Genomic DNA, 19,494 nt, shown 5'->3' on the forward strand with positions numbered 1-19,494 from the left:
AAGTAGTATGAAAGTTGAGTGTAATAGTGTCAGCTTTTATGCACATGTGCAGGAAGCTTCACATGTTGTAGTGATCTTCCAGATGACAAAGACAATTGGTATAAACTTTGTACATTCATGGAATAAAAAAAAGAAAATGTAAATAAAAAAAATTGATCTTTAATTCTCACGGTGCTTCTTAATAGACACATCAATGGACAGATTTTGTGGCTTCGCAGAATGAAATAATTCTTGAACTCAAGAGAATCAGTAAAAATAGAAATATGGAGAGCTCCCTTATGTGCTCGATTTCTTCACAGTCATTTGAATTCCTTCAGTCCCTTCTTAAAAGTCAAAAGAATTCATTTTTGAAGGGGTTTCCCCTAAAGATGTTCTCCTTCCTCCTCCTGCATTCAGGACAGAAAACAGGAGGGAACTCAGCATAAAACTGACAAAAAATGAGCCCTGTGGATGGGAGGTTTGTGATCTGCAGCGTGTGTGAACACAGCCGTCTTAGCCGACAGGGACAAAGACTTGGCTCAGTGTAACGTTTCTCTGTCTAAACACTTGTAGCTCCAATAGCCTGCAGGCACAGACAGAAGGACAAGTAGAGCAAGAAAGACAAACCGGGGCTCGGGGGCTGCATGCTGGTATTTACAGATAAGAGGCAAACTAGCTTGAATGGCAAGCCGGGAATCAAACAATCTGAATCAAGTGAGAGACAAAAGGCCTAGGACCCCCCCAGACCTTCTGCGATGAAACTGTCAGAGCCACCGTCAGATGGCCTGGAGGGTCAGGGGGGTCAGAGATGAGGGGGGTGTTGATGAGAAAAGGGGAGCATCTAGCTTGTTTGTTTGCCCATTAGCCCAGCAACTGGGTGTTTGCCAAAGGTTGCCCCACTTCACTCCAGTCCTACACATCTCTGCATGTCTGCACAGAGCTGGTGGGGGGGGTGGGGGAGTCTTTGTTCCAGTCGAGGGAGCATGGCGAGCTCTCATTTAGCCCCGGCAGCACTGCTGAGGCGTGGGACAGTGTCAAATGGAGGGTCTCAACCCAAGGATCAGGGCCCTCTGAGGGGTTGTTACATGAAGGATGGCAAAAATTATTTCCAATACTCTTATTAAAGCCTTTAATCAAGTGGCGCTGTACTTCATAAACCCAACCTTTTTTCAATAAGTCTTAGCTATCCATCCCCTAAGGCATTGCTCAGACAAACATTAGCACTGCCCTAGTAAAAGAGCCTCCTCAATCATTTCAGTGCGACTACTGCGTTAGCACAGCAGGGGTCCTGAAAGAGTGCTCTGGCAAAAATAAATGCAGCGAAACCCAGCAAACAAATGCTATTCAACATAATCCAGCAACACACTGCACTGGCTATTAAATATGTGTAAGTGCACACTAGATTGCTCTGTAGCATGAAAGGCATACATTAACTAAATTAACTCTATTTTTGACACTTTACAGACTGGTAAGTGAGGTCCTGCAGCATAGTATGTGCAGTCAGTGTTTTGCCATCTAATAAGCCTTCAAACTCAGATGTATAATTCAAACTGGACTTCCTGGATCATGCTTCCCACCTGTACCTGAAGCAACACGTCTGCACCGACAAAGCTGCTTGCATTTTTATTTTTTTTACAATGCAGTGCAGTTTTCCGTCTGTACATGGCCTTACCCAACTTTCTACACATCTATTAATTCTCTCATTTTCCTCTTGGATTCAGTTTTGTGCATCTCTCCACATCTCTGCACCCTCCTCCAGGTACCAGCTTCTCATAGGCTCATTGATGACAGAAGTCCTTCTTCCTGGGCTGATCTGCCAATCATCTGAAACAGCTATATGCTACTTTCGCCATCATTAAACCATTGTTGGTTTTTACACTCTTAAGTTAAACTTGAAAAGTGATCAGAGAGTTGAAGGAAAAAGTCCACACTTGAAACACAAAAACTGTTTACAGATGTATCCACACTTAACACTTGAATGCCGTTTTAAAGTTCAAGGGATGCCAACATGAAAAAGAAAATGTAGTTATGTTCACATGTATCTCTATTAAAAGTTCCATTTCCATGTCCTGATAGTAATCTTTTCATTGGATTTTAAGAATTGCAACCTGTAGCGCCTCACTGAATAAGTCTCAATGTGTCTTGAAACTTTAATGCTTCTATGCAATCTAAACCAACCTCAGTGATGGACATGACAATAAAACAACACTGTTTTTACACTGCACTTTTATACCCTTTCTCCCTTGAGCAAAGAAAATGGGAAACTGCTGCTCTGGCTCAAAAGTATGGAGGAATTTGAGATGCAAGAAGCAGTTAAGCTTTAAAAGCATCTTGAAAAGAGCAGCCAGTGCAAGCGCTTCACAGCCTCGTGCCACTTAATAATTCAGATGTGGTAGAGTCACAAATGGCAAGTCCTCAAATGATCTATTTCAGTGTCCTGGGCCACAGTGCTTCTGTTAAGCCCCTATTCTTCTGACATCAGAGCGGCCGGCGTTCACTTCATTATGTCGGGAACTTCACACATTACAGCAGCCTCTCAGAAGGAACGGGGAGGAACAGCATGTGCTAGGTATAGCTAGTATTTAGCTAGTAAAATAGCTCACTGTATTATCTCCTTTTAATGTTTTTTTTTTTTTTTTTTCCAGTCAGTGTCGTCAGCCTCAAGTTGTGAAGCGTGTCAGGCACATAGATATAAATCTATGGTCGGGCAGCAGCAGAAATCAGACGCACTGCTGAGATTGTGTTTCTGACGGTGACTGACTGGAAATGTTCTGCAAAACTATTTTCCTGAGAAATCACTACTGTACTGCAAATTACATATGGAGGTTAACTTTAGCATGGAGGTACTATGATGAGAAGTGATTAGGGCTGCTCAGATTAATATTAAAAAATATAGGGCGCCTGGGTAGCTCACCTGGTAGAGTGCACGCCCATATATAGAGGTTTACTCCTCGACGCAGCGGCCGTGGGTTTGACTCCGACCTGCGGCCCTTTGCTGCATGTCATTCCCCCCACCCCTCTCCCCTTTCATGTCTTCAGTTGTCCTATAGGAATAAAGGCCTGAAATGCTCAAAAAAATTAAGAATATAAATGTCAAATATGATTCAAAAAGTATGTTATATAGGAGTCAACACCTTAACATCACACATTTAAGTAACTTGTACTTTTCTTCAATATTTCCATTTTGTGTTACTTTATACTACTCCACTACATCTCAGTTAAATATTATACATTTTATTCCACTACATTTGTGTGACAGACGACAGGTTCCTTCCTGTCCAGTGAAAACCACGTATCTCCAGAGGTGTTGATGTTGAATGTTTGTGATGAACTGAAGGATGAAGTGTTCCTTTATGCGTTGAAAAAATTCTCTTACTTCTTAAGCTAAATAAAGTCTTTAAAAAGCCTCTTGGATCAGCTGGAAAATGCATCGTCGCAGAGCTGAAGAGGGGGCTACGGTCGCTACAAACATATGATGATCTTATAGAATATGACGCATTGCTGAAGATTAAACTACCAAACAGTATATAAATGACTTAAAATGAGCCCAACCTTAAACATCTACAGCAGTAAAATGCAACACACACATTAATGCAGCAGGAATATTAATCCAGAAACATCAGATATGATAGGAAAACACTGACAGGGAACATTTTACTGCACAATTCATACTTTTACTTTAAATACTTTAAGTACATTTTGTTGGTACAGTATATACTTTTACTTATGTTATTTTTTGAATGCAGGATTTTTATTTAGTACTGGATTAGGAGTAGGATCTGTAGCCATTTCAAGAAAATATTAAGTATATCAATATTAACAATTTACTTGACTCTGATTGGGTGGTAGGTGTCTTGTTTATCAGAACACCTCAAACACAGTTTCAGTCAAATATTTAACCACCGTTCTACATCAGTGCTCCAGGTATTTTAATGGGTTTAACTACAGCAACAGTACTGAGGCTTTACGCTACGTTCACAGTTAACTCTCACTAATCAAACTAAACTAATCAGATATTAAACTGACTCCAAACACAATTTAAAAACTGGGGCATAAGTGGTCATGACTTCAGGGTGCGGTTGTGCTTGAACAGAACTAGTTTGTGAAAAGTGTTGTTCGACCACGTCGGGAATTAAAACTGTTTATAGTTGTTCCGCGCGGCTACACTCGAAGGCAGAGTGAAAAACCTTGCCATCATGGGAAGTATTTTTGAGATGTTTGAGCCTTAATTGATTGGAGACCTTCGAGAGATGAAAGCAAAAAAGGAAGGAGAGAGAGGGAGATGGGGGACGACATGCAGCAAATGTCCTTGGACAACCCTGTCTCATAAAGAATTACGTTACCATAAAAACAAAATCGCATTCTCAATTACATTTTCAAGGGAAACTTAATTTCCAGGCTGGGAGAAGATAGCCTATAGGACTTTCTGCCAGAAAGAATGGTGCATGTGGTGAAACGGTCCCTATTGTAAACATGTGGTTAAAGTTGTGAACTGAAACAAAACTACTTGGTTGGGTTTAGAAAAAGATGATGGTTTGGGTTGAAATAAGTAAGTTTGTTACGTAATTTAAGGTGTGTACGTAAGTTAAGTATGTTAAGTGAACAAGTCAACGTTTGAAACTTTTAGTTTCACAAAGGGACTCTAAGAACTGTCTCCTGGGTGAAAGTGCTGTGTCTGTTAGACCCATCCCTCCTTTCGCGGACTTTAATTAAAAACTTATTTGTGATCATCATTTTTTTATGGGAACATAATTTTACAGGGCTGCCTTGGGCGGACTCCGACCTGTAATTATATGGCCAGCTCTACATAAATCCAGAAAAATCTGTCATACACATACTTTAAAGGCCTAACTAACTAACTAACTAGCTAACGACAACAACCCTGAAAAACTGTGTTTAGAGAGATTGCAGTGGTTCAAAGAGACATAAGAAGGTGTTTCCCAAAGTGCACAGCAGCAAGATTCATAACCTGTTATAGTTCACCACATTGTAAACATTATGCATGTGCATTGATGCGTGCATAAGCTCAGCAGGTCAAAAATTAACCACTGAAGTCACATTGGAATCAAAAAAGCATTCCTCATTTCTTATGTATTTAGAAATAGTTACAAATTAAGAAGTGGTTATCAGTAGTTCTTTGGGTTGGAGCTTTTCAATTCTCAACACGGGGGGACAATGACTCAGTACGAAGTGGGAGGATTGGGACGAGACAAGAAGAAATGAATTGGGACCATTCAGGAAGAAAATGTAATCCTCTACGACACACGTAGCAGTTACTGTGAGTCGGTGTGATGGAGGGGTTTGGAGTTGTACCAACGCCACGACGTTTCAGCTCTGTTCAGGTTAAAAAGGTTCTCAACTCTGCCCTCTTTGTAAACTTTGGCGTTACTGCCCGGACCTGGTGCTATTCTTGAGGTGCCCTACATTTTGATTCCTACAGAAACGGCGACTTGCAATGCCAGGAATTTAAGCCTTGAGGGGGCAGGTGATATATTTGGACATGGTGCTGCATGTTGCCGAGCTCTGCGGTCCTTCACTGAGGACGCTATATGCTGTACTTGAGCAGCGTGTCAGGCCTGGTGGCACACTCCACCGCTGCAATAAGTCTGGGGTTATTTAAATCTGTCAGGACGCATGTAAAACATGTTGTCCACAACCGTAATGTACAGCTGCTGGGTAAAAGCAATGGGCAGCGAGGGTTAAGGATTCAGCAACATTTACACAAGTACTCTGTTTTTTGAGGTATTAGTGCTTTCTACTTTGCAATCACTACATCACGTTTTGCATTTTTTATTAATTTATCTGATGATTACTTTTAATTCATTAACATTTTAGGAGTTTACAAAAACATGAGCTATCATAAAGTACTGCTGATTTTGAGTTGGATGACAACGGTGCATTCTAGACCTTATCTAGAAAGCTTTACAGCCCTTACACAGTGAGCCGACCATCAGCCATCATTGGGCCAGAACTGGGAAGCTGTTTAACATCTGTGGCTGTCCATTGCCTGTAATTTCTGTAGAGGTTTTTGCTGATTGGGATATTGGGAGTTCCCGACAAGTCAGAGACTGAATTTGATAGGTTAGAGTTAAAATGGCTGCAATTTAATCACTTAAAAAAGACAATGTAACAGTTTACTCAATATATCTACTGTAACAGCAATTCCTGTTTTCTATGATATCTGCTCTTTAAGTAGATAATCTGAAGGCTTTTTCCTCCACTGGCAGCCATGTTTAGTACATGATGTAAGCGTCCAAAGTGACATGAGCTGACAAGATTGGGATGTTAAGGATGACCTAAGGGTGACGTGACGTCACTTAGTGTTTACACCCAGACGATATATGTTCCTCTGAGCACAACCGTCTGTGGGTCTGATCTGATTCATCAGGTTACAGGAGCTGGGAGGGCGCTGACTGATGAATGATTTAGTGCGGATGTGCAACATCAGCCAAACACCGTCTCCCCTGGCCTCTCGCAACTTGTCAGTAGAAACTGAACTGATAAGAAGGTCTGGTCAATGCAGCCGTGGGAACTAAGACTATTCTCTGTGGGAAGATGTAAAGACTTGCTCTTCATTGTCCCACTGCTTTTAATCCATTGCACACATTGTTCCACATGTAAAAATCACAATTTCTTTGATCAATCTGGGGTTTTAAAGACCAAACCAACAGGCTTTGTTTTAATAAAATCCCCAAATTGAGTTTGATATCAATGTAGTTGTGCCTCTGTCGTACAGTATGCAGAGCTTAGAATATTAAATAATTTCCACCAGATGAACGTTCCGTTTTAGGGGGTCACAATGCCTAATTAATTGCCTGAAAATTAAAAAACCTGGCTGTTGAAAGATCAGACAGATTTTTGGCATATCAGAAATTTTGATTGGCTGGTTGGAGTTTAAGCAGTTCCACGATCCGGTTTCCCCAAACAGCTGCTGACGAAACATCCATTGTAAACTTGCTAGCTATAGTATTATTCAGTGTTATTCTTGACTGACACTCTACTGTGATATTAACAGAACTTCACTTTGCTGGACAACCGACTATATTGTCAACATTTTTCCAGCCATCTAAGATAAGATAAGATGCTTTATTGTCATTGCATGTTAAACACAACAAAATTATTTGGTTTGGCAGCAACCCATTCCACTTAGCAGCATATATAAATATATTTTAAGAAAGTGCTAGTTGTTGTTGTTTTTTTTTTTTTTTTTTGGGGGGGGGGGCGGTGTTATGGGTTCAGCAGCGTGTCCATGTCTCTGGGAAAAAGCTGTTTCTCAGCCTGTTGGTCTGTGTGTGTATGGTTCTGAGCATGCCTGGAAAGAGGCGTAAACAGGGGGTCCCCAGGGTGTGAGGGGTCTCTGTGAGTCCATATTTACTCAGAGAATCCAGGTTATCGTGTTTACATGCACTGTAGTGACCTGGTTAATGTAAATACACATATACATGCAGCAGGTCAGTAATCAGCTTTCTACCCAACCTTATTTTGAGAGCAAAGCTCTGATATCATTCCTCTGCTACTTTCTCTGTCTGAAGTCTTTGTGGTGCACATGTGTACATGTAAAAATTACAAATTACAGGAAAAACCTTAGAAAAGGTATGTGAAAACAGTTTTACTGCCCTAATATGCGTATCACCTGTGCTTTTGAAATGCCTGTCATCGACATACAGTATATAATTGTGCCTATATGTCTTTTTTTTAATTTAGCTGTGAAGAATGATCAGAGTCACCTTTGTTTATGGATTAACAGAGTTATCATTGGTATAAATCAAGCTGAACACTAGAGCTAATTAAAGAGCCCATATTATGTAGGAAGAAATGTGGGGATTTGGGGTGTTACTTTGTGTCTCTGGTGCTTCCACACGCATACAAACTTGGAGAAAAAAAAAAACATCCATGCTGTTTTGAGTGAGATACGGGTTTCTGAATTTAACCGGGTGAGCGGTTCAAAATCTGCAGGGTTTTCTATGTCACTAGCCGAAACGAGGGGGCTAAAAACCATGCTAGCGGTTAGCCCTCTCATTCTCCATAGACCTTTTTCACGGCAGACATGTTGACATGTCAAAGTAGGAAAAGCACAGGTGTATTCAAAACCATTAATGATGGCTGCATTCCACTTAGGAGAGGCCCTGGTATTGTGCATGCTGACTCACTGAAATAGCTTACTGGGACACTTCAATTTCAGCTGTGCTTTTCCTACTATGACAAGTCAAAATGTCTGCTGTGAAAAAGGTCCATGGCAAAACACTGCTACAACACACACAAGTTCACCATAATCTACAAAAGAACTACTTACATGTCCCTGTTCTGCAGGTATTCCACGCAAAGTTGGAAGTGCGCCCTCGTTTAGAAGTAGTCTCCCAGCTAATCCTGCCTTGTACTGACTGAAGAGAAACAGCTAGCTAGCTGATGTGATCCTTACCCAGCTACTGCGCATGTGTGAATCCCAACAAAGATGGTACAGAAGTAGGATGTCTCACTCTGTAGCTAAAATAGAGACCTGAACACAGGGTGAAAAGAGGAGCTGCAGCAATGTGCAGTACAACAAAAATATGGTGTTTTTTTTTTTATTAAACCATGTAAACCTATTCTGGTACAAACTCTAAATACAATTATGAACCTGAAAATGAGCATAATATGGGCGCTTTAAGTAAAGTCTGGCAAACAAAGAAAGGGGACACTGATCATGTTGTGAGAATACTTGTTTGCTCTTGTGATTATTTTTAACCACAGAGAGAGGCCTGAGGGCTTCTACACTTTAATCTGCGGGTTTCTTTATTTTCCATTTGTTCCCATCTACCCACAACTCCAGGTGTGTGTGTGTGTGTGTGTGTGTGTGTGTGTGTGTGTGTGTGTGTGTGTGTGTGTGTGTGTGTGTGTGTGTGTGTGTGTGTGTGTGTGTGTGTGTGTGTGTGTGTGTGTGTGTGTGTGTGTGGAGTTCACTTTGAACTCCAGATGGGCCTTTTCTTGACTGTGTTCAAACATGCTGGGGCCATCCCACCTGTCTCCCTGCCCTCTCCTTTTTTTTTCCCACAAACCCCCTCCTCCTTTTCCTTTCTTCACCACCACCACTCCTCCTCCTCCTCTTCCCTCCTAAAACACTGACTGAGCCGTTTCTGTCTTTACATCCTCGCTCTAACAATTACCGCTCTTCAAAGCTAGGGGATAAGTAACAGGGGGAAGCAGGATGTGTTCTTGTGCATTTACAGGATTGCAGGTAGTTGTAGGTATGTTGTAGGTAGGTATGCTCTACGGTTACAGTTTTACTGTAATTATGTTGATAACACAGCAGGAAAGAAGCAGGAGTTCTGGCTGGGAACCCAAAGTCTACCGCTGAGAACCATGTTTAAGGCTTCTTAGAAGAGATTACCAGTTGTTGCAACACACAAGTGGTGTTTTTCTTAAGTGCACACCAGCAAATTTCAATTTTTACTTGGGGTTTGACCAATAAAAGAAAACAAAATTATATTACGGCTGAATCACTTCAAAGCACAGCTTGTGCGGATATTGAATATCTTACGCTGCTAAGTGTTTCTACTGCTTGTAGGGTAGAAAATCTTCTGAAACAGCATTCAGACCCTCCAGTTAAATCTGGCGTACATTTATTTTAGGACTAGAAGCTCTTTAAGGAAAAGTGATCCACCATCACACCTCTTCTTTGGAAATTTTGAATTATTAATTGATCTGGACAACTAGCTAAATAAAAAAATTGTAGTCTTACTTGTAGCAGTTTTTTCATGTAGCCGTTGTCCGAGAGAAGCTTCCATATAATTGGCCACAGATGACATGAACGGCTGACGGTTGATTTAATAAAATAACATCCCATTAATAACATTGGCAATCTGTAGCATTGAGGTGGGGAATTTTAAAGCTTTTTAAAACTTGGTAAATGTTAATTTTTTATTCTGTCCATGTTCTGCATATTCTCAGTTAAAAAAAAATATATATTGGCATATATCTCTGTCTCAAACTCCACTTTATACACCTCAAACCTATGGCTATTTAAAGGGAAAATGCATAGAAGTATGATGGAGGGCAGGCTTTGGCAGCCTGCGCAGGGGAACAAGGGGACTTCTCGTCTGTCAATGCCTAAAGCCAAACACGACAAACTTTAAACATTAAAATAATTTTGCAAGCCAGGATATGAGGATCCTGCAGCAGGTTTTAAAGAACATCAAAAAAGCACACCTCAGAGCAAAACCGTGAATGTTCACCAATCCCCAGCAGAACCGCAGAAACAAAGCTCATCACAAACTTTTTTCTCACTTTGAAATGAGCCAATCGACAGAGCAGCGGGAGTCAATGACTCTTCTTTTAGCATCCGGGCCTGCAAGATTCTCTCTCTCTCTCTGATGCATAATATGGGATGCATTATAGATGAGACACATCTTCTCTGCTACATCTCAGACAACAGAGGATACGCATCAATCTCTACAGATAATACACACACCTTTCCCCACCTATATCTCCATACACACAGCTTCAATCATCAGCCATGCTAACCTGGAGATGTCCCCTGTGAATAATACATGAGCAAATACCCATTAGGCTTCACAGACGGACCCAAGATCCTAATTCTGTGAGTGGACGGGGAAGAAATCTTAGCCAGTGATTCTAGAGAGGTAAAACTGGACAAGACAGGGTGGGTGCACCTACCGCATACAGCGATCCCTCGTAGATACAAGCTCCTAGGATGACAGACGGATAAAGGAGGGGGAGAGAAAGACAGATAGCATTAGACTCCAGTCATGATCACACCTTTCCATGTGTCAGGGATTATGTAAATCTGTTCCTGTAAACCCTGTAAAGTCGCCTGTTGTTGCGAACTGTCAAAATCTGAAAGTGATCTATAGAGGGACAATGGTGATTAAACAGATTCTGAATCCCATAGGGAGAATAATCCAAGAACCAATATTCAAAATCTCCCTTACTTGAAGTGAAGCCATGAAATCACCACACTTTAAAAAAGGTCACAGGAATTCAGATTTCACGGTTACATATATGATCTCAAATGTTCTATGAAGATGTTGTTAAAGTCTGATTTAGTTTGAGTCGCAGTTGGACAATCCTAATTTTCTCTACCCATTTAATAATCCTTGAAATCTGTCCAATCAGCTTCGTTTTCAGTATCTGAACCAAAACGTCTCCAACTAGGCCGATTCACCTTAGTGTCTTAATTCATACATCATTTCAAAACTTTCAGGTTCAGGTTTGAATGCACTTTTAATGATAAAAATACTGGGACAACTCTTGTTCTGAAACTGGATGAAATATAACACATGACATGCAGGAGTTCACAAAGTTTAAAGAGCAGGCACATGCAGGGATGGTAACAATAATAATTTCAGCTTCAAAATTATCCAAATCCCCTGTGTGATGGATATAATAAACATAGTTAGCCTACATGTGTCTAAATTTGGGGGTGAGCTTTCATTGAAAGCCCGATCAAGAACATCACCCTCTCAGCTTGTCAGTTCAGCTCAACATTGTCATATTTGGACAAACTTTTATCAAGCTATACTTTGTTACACTCAGCTCAACACCCCATGAACACCAGCTGAGTCCGCCAACACACAGCTTATGCTGATGAAATGCAGCTGAGGTTGGCGCTTAAAGTGCATCATGAACAGAAATTTGAAAAACAAAAAATATGCGACCTATAGACTGTCAGAGCACCGATTATTATCTCTGCTCAATTTAAGGACCAACTGTAAAGAAAACACAGACGGACAGTCTTAGGTCCGAGCCTCAAAAAACCAGACGCATTAGGGGGAGAAGTACAGCAAGAGGTAAACATTTACCATAACGGTCCAGGTCCTCAAAACAAGAGCACAGTTACAGTTGGATTATCATACGAGAGAGCAAGTCTGTTTATGCTGCTGCTTCATGCTATCATCTCGTTATCACTGAAGTGCAATGTACAATATAATCAATAACTACAAAACTACAATATAATAGTAGTTTAATCAGTATTGGGCAGATATACAGATGTGAAAGCTGTGAATACGGTTTCTAAAAAAAAACAATTAACAGTTCAGATTTTAAACATACAGATTTTATTAACTCTCTGTTTGACTCTGAGGCAGCAGTTAACACATGTCGGTGGCTTTAAGAGAGTGTGTCATTTTATCAAAGAGTGAGTATGAAGTCAATGTAATCCAGTTTGCAGATTAAAAAAAAAGAATTATATTCAGATTTTGTTTATGAAAGTAGGCCTATGTAAGAAGGGATTCTTGGGACTGCGCCGCATTCGAGGCCGGAACTCTGAAAAACTTGGCAGTATAAATAAACTATTTTATTGTGAGACCTAATGTGTTTCAGCTTTTGCCCAAACGTGATGGCCTCACAATAAAGTTATTTTTTATACTACAAGTGTTGAGAATTGAAATTGATTTACTGAGCAAAACATACTGAAAAGAAATCTTAATTCAACATACTCCACTCTTTTTCAAAAAAAATGTCGTGTTTTGGCTGGGATATAGTTTGACGGGGGCAAAGAACTTCTAGAACTTTCTAAAAATGTATACATTTTGAATGGAGGTTTGGTATATGTTGGAAGATGACGGAGGATTAGGGAAACCTGAGATAAGAAATGTTGCTCATTATTATTTTTAAGCCCATTTCACAAGATGTCAATGCCTGTCAATGCCAATGATTTAACAGAATCTGGAGATATCAAACTCTTTTGATCGAGCCTTGAGTGCCTCATCAGCTCGTGATAATCGTGGTCTAAGAGAGTTTCATCATGGAGTTGTTATCTCAGCCTTGAAAGAAATAGGCATCAGAGAACAACACAAAGACAAGAAAATATGTTGGCCTGCTGCCTGCACATATAATTCATATATTTATATCATAAAATTAGTAATGAAGCATCCATGGCTACTCGCAGCTTCCATGTAGAAAACCTAACTTTAGCCATTTCGCTACAATCACCCATAACTGCTGTCTTTCTCAGCCTCACAGTCAGGACTCTTTCATACAACACAAACGTTCCTTTTATTTGGGTTTTCGAATGAGCGGCCTCCACCTGAGAGGACTTTTTCTCAATATGAAGTGGAGATTTAATGGTTTATGATGCTGGGGAAGTACCACCTTGTAGTCAAAGTCAGGTTTATCCTCTTGTTGTTTTTATGTCCCAGAAGGCATTGATTTGATGACTTGCAGGTGAAAAGACGAAACCTCTGTGTTAAAACTGGGATACATTTTGTTGAAAAGTGAACGTTTTTATGTTTTTGTAAACATTCAGTTTTTCTTTGGCATTTATTGCTTTTATTGATAGGACAGATTAAGTCAGGAAAGTGGGACAGAGAGGGGAATGACATGCAGCAAAGGGCCACAGGTCGGAACCGAACCCGCAGCAGCTGGAGGACTGGGCCTCTGTACACGGGGGCGCATGCTCAACCAGGAGAGCTAACCAGGCGACCCGTTTTTACGGTTGTTTTTAACAGTTTTTTTGTAATTATATTCAAGCTTGAAGGTGAGACGTGCTTTACATTGAAATATTAATCATTTAAATGAAACAGTTTTACAGTATATCCAAGACATTTAAAAACACCTTATTTAACCCAAATCAATGCTTCATGGGATAGAAGAAGTGCAGCCAAACTTCACCAGTTTGTCTTAGTCTACTCTAAAGATGATCCATGCTGGAACACATTCAGTTACTTGCCTCAAAAATACAGTACTCAGGCATTATCAAACAAAATATAATGTCCAAGGTGGGTGAGAGTATCATCTGGTTGGGTCAGGGATAATAATTCTGCAGATGCTCACAGCCACGGACTGTAAAATAATCTGAATAGAAAAGCAACATGTGAGGTAAACTCCAAACTTTTGTCTCTCTTCATCTCAGCATCCATCAATCCATCGAGCAGCACTAAATGTCGATAACATTTCAACTTTATCAACTACTCTGCTCTGGTTGCCAACGCCAACGTGCTCTGTATTCAGCGGAAGGAGGCGAAGGAGTAGCTTTATAAAAGTTTGAATTGTATTGAAGCAAGTGCTGCCAAGCAGATTGGATGCATGCCAAGATGGCTGAGATAGGACGCTAATGATGAAAGAAAAAGAAAAAAAAAGTCTGACGTTCTGCTGCTGCATGTGAGCAGCGAAACATTCACCTGCCAGATTTTAACATGCAGCCCGACACTTTTTCCGTAGGTACCCGACTGTGATATTGTGAGTTTGATTTGAGGAATGAAGTGAAACCCTGAATGGGTCAGTTCAGTAACAGCTGCTTTGCATTCAGCTTCTGACAGTCTTCTGCATTATAACTCATCTGATGGGAATACTGTAGCTGTGCATGGGCAGACCTTTTAGATGTGATGCAGAGTTATGAATATTTAAATGGCACAGAGGCCAAGAGTGGGATCAGATTCAAAGACACATTGAGATATTTAAGAAAGTGAAAATGCACAACAGGTCGACTCAGACAACAAGTTTGTATACTGTATTTTTGAGGCAAGTATAAGTGAACGTTTTGCAGCATGGGTCGGGTCCTCTTTAAATTAGACTTTCTCAAACTGGCGGTCAAGTTTGGCTGCACTTCTATCCAATGAAGCACTGATTTGCTTATTTGCAGGTCCAAAGATGACACGTTTGGTGTTTTAAATGTCTAGGATTCATAACACTGTTGCTTTTATGTGACTATATTTCAATGTAAAGCATGTCTTACAAATAAGTGCAAATATAAAATCACTGAAAAACTGTTTAAACAACCATAAAAACTTTCCCTTTTCAACAAAATTGATCGCAGTTTTAACACTAAAGTTTGGCTTTGTCTTTTCACCTGCAAGTCACCAAATCAATGCCTTCTGGGAAACAATTTTTGGAACAAGGCGCTGCTTCCCCAGCATCATAAACAGTTAAATCTCCACTTTAAGTTTGCCGAAAGCAGAAGTTTTCTCGAATTAGACTTTTTTCAAAACAGACTTTGAAGTTCAGCTTCACCTCTGTCTCACTAAGAATTGATTTGCAGGTCAAGAGATGTGAAGACTTCTTGTCAAATTTTGGCTAAATATGTTTTAATACATAGGATACATACAACAGTTGTTTCAACAGCATTGCAATGTTTATAGTTCAGTGTCCTAACTCCAGGTTGAAATATAGTCCCTGAAATGCTGTTTAAAAAACATTTGTAACCATAAAAACTTTCACTTTATAACCATCCAGCCCAGTCTTAACCTTCAAATCTCCTAACCAATGCTTTCTGAAAAAAATCTGACCAACTTGAGTATGGGTGTTGCTTTCCTAGCATCATTAAACGTTAAATCTCCTCTTAATGATCAATACATCATCCAAGGTGGAGGGTGCTCATTCAGAAATCCTATCAAATATTTGTGTGATGAAACTTTCAACTACTACTACTACTTTTCTCTTCTGGGGAAACACATAGCACAAATCTCTGCTCTAACCCCTGGTAAACAACAACCTGCTCAGGGGGTCCCAAAGCAGGGTTTCGGCCCTCTCCAGGGGTCCTTAAGGAACTTCCAGGGTGTCCTGGGCAACTAGAGGAATAAATTACATTCACTGCAGCCTGGATCAATTGAAACTGTTCTAAATCGAAAAAGGTAAACCACAACTTTTCCCTCCCCGGCAAGATTCAGATTTGCAGCCTGGACAGATTTCTGATTCAGTGCTGGAAAAAAAAAGTAGTCAATATGGAAGTAAATCTACTCAAATTTAGGTTCTGTTGCTTTGATGTGAATGTGGATGGGGTCCCTGATAAGCCCTGACCTACATAACAACCCCAACAACTGGTTTGTTTTTCAAAAAAGAGACCAAAAATACCAACCATGTATCCCACGGGGGACGGTGAGGATCCCAGCAAGAGCGCCAACAAATATCCACCATGCACCCATGGTCGCAGCCAAAAAGGGCATTAAATCCAAATCCAGTCAGTGGGGAAACGCGCGATGTGTTGGTGTCTGTCACTCTAGCTCGAATCAAAGCAGTTCTCTGTGTGCATTATCGATGTCCCGATGTACAAGGAAACAAGCAGGAAAAGATCCAGGAACCGGGTGAGACGGAGCGCACCGGGTCCGACTCCTGAGCGCTGCGCTCCGGGCTCGAATGCGGCGCAGTCCCAGACCTGGAGAAGTATCCACCTCCTCCTACTCCTTCTCCTTCTCCCCGCCTGCTCACTGCTCACACAAAACTCTGCCAAAAAGAAAAGCACCGGATGCAAGGTGCTTCGTCCTCTCCCCCAGCAGCGGCAGCAGAAGAAGCAGAAGCCCGGGACGCTTTTAAAAGCCGAGACGCATGACGACGAGAGGCGGAGAGGCGAAATGTTGCGCGGTGTTTGAAGTCACTTCTTGCGGTGCGACGGTCTTCTTGTCCTCCCCGAAACCCCCAACTCTCTTCTTCTTCTTCTTCTTCTTCTTCTTCTTCTTTTTTTTTTTCTTGTCCGTCTTCCCCTCCTCTCTCCACGAGGACGTCCCACCTCTCCGCTGCTGCACCTCCCTCCACCTCCACCACCCACCTCGCTCATATCATAATCTCAGACTCTGCTCCTTGGGGATTAAGGGAGAGAATTAGTTTTTTTTTTCTTTTCTTTTCTTTTTTTTGGAGGGGAATGAATGTAAAAAATACAAATAAAATGGCTATCAGAGGGATTCATCATTTTAATCCAATTTACAGCCCAACATTTGAGGTTAATAAAAATAATAAATCATTGATATTGATATTTCCCACCACAGTCATAAAAACACAATTTGTCAGCTGTCTTTATAATAGGCATGTTAGGGACCTCTCTGTGGTAGCCTACTCAATACTCACTTTTATAAGTTTGTATTAGGTGTTTATACTGACTTTAACTTCTTTATGGTGTTGTATCTCCTGGTTAGTCTCCTGGAGGGAATGAATGGTGACTTTATCTCACTTAATGACATTTTATCCCTAAATGACCTTTATTATATTCTTATTCTGTTCCTACATGTATATTTAAATGCCCAGTGAGTTCATGGTGATGATATTGCACTCAGTGGCACTTTAGGTGTCATATTATTATTAAAGAAAGATTCAAATTATAAGGCAGTGGTTCCAAACCAGGGGTCGGGGCCTCCGAGGGCTAGGGTGTTGTAATTATTAATTTTTCTTTTTTCTCATATAATACTGAACAGTTTCATTTCATGATTCAAATTAAAACAATCTTCAGAGACAAAAATCACTCTCTGGTTCAACTCCTCATCTAATGTGCAATAGTCTTACAACTCCAATTCTGTTTATGTATACAAATAGGGACTTTTTGAAGTGACGCTTTGATATTTTATCTTTCATAAAGTATCACTGGCTTCCCAAAATAATTATTTTTTCATTTATTGTATCTGCACTATGAGTAAAAGTCAAAATTCAGTAGTTTTGGGGGAAATTGAAGAAAATGTGAGGATAAATGTGGATTCTAAAACCTGTATTGTAGTTACTTTAACATTCATGAACATATTTCATCAGCTATTGTTTGATTATATTATTCATATTGTGTTTTTGGAGCAATGATATCCAATTCTGTGGTACTTTAGGTGTGACATATTCTAAGGTATTACTTTATAGGGCTTTCTGTAGTGATATTATGGTAGTTTCTTTATCCCACAATCCCAAAATCATTTCTATTATCTGTACAAGTGAAAGAAGTAAACAAGCTCAGGAGAAACTGATAATATTGAACTGATTAAGGTGTTATATGAACTTTTTAATGTGTTTAAGGTGCTTAATTTTCACTTTATTCTACTTTCTTTATAATTTGATGTCATTTTGATCATTTAAATGTTTAAACATTGAGTTATAGTAACTTAAACCTGCTAGTTGTATCCCCTTTACAGAACTATCACACGCCTGGTGGCAGCTTATAGTTATTTTAGCTTACTTAACAGCATTTATAGTTACAATTCTTAACATATGTTATCATGAAACCACATACTGCAAACATTGAACTGTGAGTTGAAGTATTCTTATGTTACTCAGGTTTTATTTTTAACCCCAGCGAAAATAATCCTATAGAGACTTGGTTGAGGTTTTCTTTTTTTCAGTAAATATTAATAGCATGTTGCATTCATAAAGTCTTACAGTATGCTTTCTGGTGGATTTATTTTTAATCCATAGTAGCGGCAGGGTCTTTAACTCAGCTGATGTCTGTATGATGGAGTATTATGGGATGTCTGCAGCTCTCTCTCTCTGTGTCTGTAATGTTTAATCAGAGGGAGTGCAGGTCTAAGATTCCTCAGTGTCACATAGCAGTAACCTGATCTACACTCAGTCCTTTTGTCCTCTGCCAAAAACAGGGATCAGAATCAGTTTTGCCTTTGAAAAGTTTTCTTTCTTTCTGCTGCTTTAATGCTGCTGCTGTCTGCTGTCTTCTGCGGCTGCTGTCTGCTGCTGCTGTCTGCTGTCTTCTGACAACTTCTCTCTCTGGTGCAGGGATAACTACCTAACCCTGAACACCTCTCAAACCAAGGATATGTTCATAGATTTCAGGCGCTCCTCCACCAACCCCCCTGCTCTTCAGGTAGATGGCCAGACAATGGACCTTTTTCACAGCAGACATTTTTGACTTGTCATAGTAGGAAAAGCCCAGCTGAAATTGATAACCTTAACGATGGTTCAATTCCATCAAGTGTCCCAGTAAGCTATTTCAGTGAGTCGGCGTGCCCAATACCAGGACCTCTCTTAAGTGGAATGCAGCCATCAGTAATGGTTTTGAATACACCTGTGCTTTTCCTACTATGACATGTCAACATGAAAAAGGTCTATTGAGAGACTGGAAGAGTATAAATACCTTGGTGTAATTATTGACCACAAGCTGACTTTTAAAAGTAACACTGCATCTTTAAGAAATGTCAACAACACCTGTACTTTCTTCTGTAAACTACGACGACTGCAGGTCAAGAAGTCAGTACTCCAGTCATTTTGTAACTGTTTCATCCAATCCATCCTCACCTTCAGCTTATTGGCATGGTTTGGTTCCCTGACTGAGTTGAACAAATGTCCCCTCAACAGAATCATAAAGATGAGCGGGAAGATCATTGGACAACCCCAGACCACTCTCAACAACCATATTCGATAAACAGGCCATCAGGAAAAGTCAACTCATCATATCGGAGCCCACCCATAATCTCGATAACCAGTACCATCTGTTGCCTTCAGGGAGGAGATTCCATTCCCTTCCCCTACGATCCAAACGAGCCATCTCCACCTTTGTGCCAGCATCCATCAGACTGTTGAACAAACAATAACCGCCCCCCCATCGATCGATCCAGACTTCTCCCTACCCGCCCCTCTACTCCTACCCTCAGGGTTTTGACGTTTCTTTTAGTATTTAGCATTTATTTATTCTCTGGTATGATTAATATGGACTATGTATTGTTGTATGTTGTGTTTGAATGTGCCTGACCACAAACGAAGTTCCCTCACAGGACAAATAAAGTTATTTTGATTTTGATGATTTGATACTGAGGTAAGGTGGGGTCACCCTCATACATTTCTGGTTATGACCACAGAGACCTTTTCACACTAGTAATAGGAGTT

The 19,494-nt window shown here is 40.4% G+C and overlaps 1 protein-coding gene across 1 annotated transcript in view; it reads right to left on the reverse strand.

Annotated features, from left to right (window-relative positions):
- The window catches only part of fras1 (Fraser extracellular matrix complex subunit 1), a 266,280-nt gene extending 249,897 nt beyond the window's left edge, over window positions 1–16,383 (reverse strand). The window contains 2 exon segments of the mRNA XM_039804033.1: window positions 10,633–10,664; window positions 15,770–16,383. Of these exon segments, the coding sequence (XP_039659967.1) occupies window positions 10,633–10,664; window positions 15,770–15,857 (120 nt within the window). The 5' untranslated portion in view covers window positions 15,858–16,383.
- Between the last annotated feature and the right edge of the window lie 3,111 nt (window positions 16,384–19,494).

Source organism: Perca fluviatilis, chromosome 6 (assembly GCF_010015445.1).
Source record: "Perca fluviatilis chromosome 6, GENO_Pfluv_1.0, whole genome shotgun sequence".
NCBI lineage: Eukaryota > Metazoa > Chordata > Actinopteri > Perciformes > Percidae > Perca > Perca fluviatilis.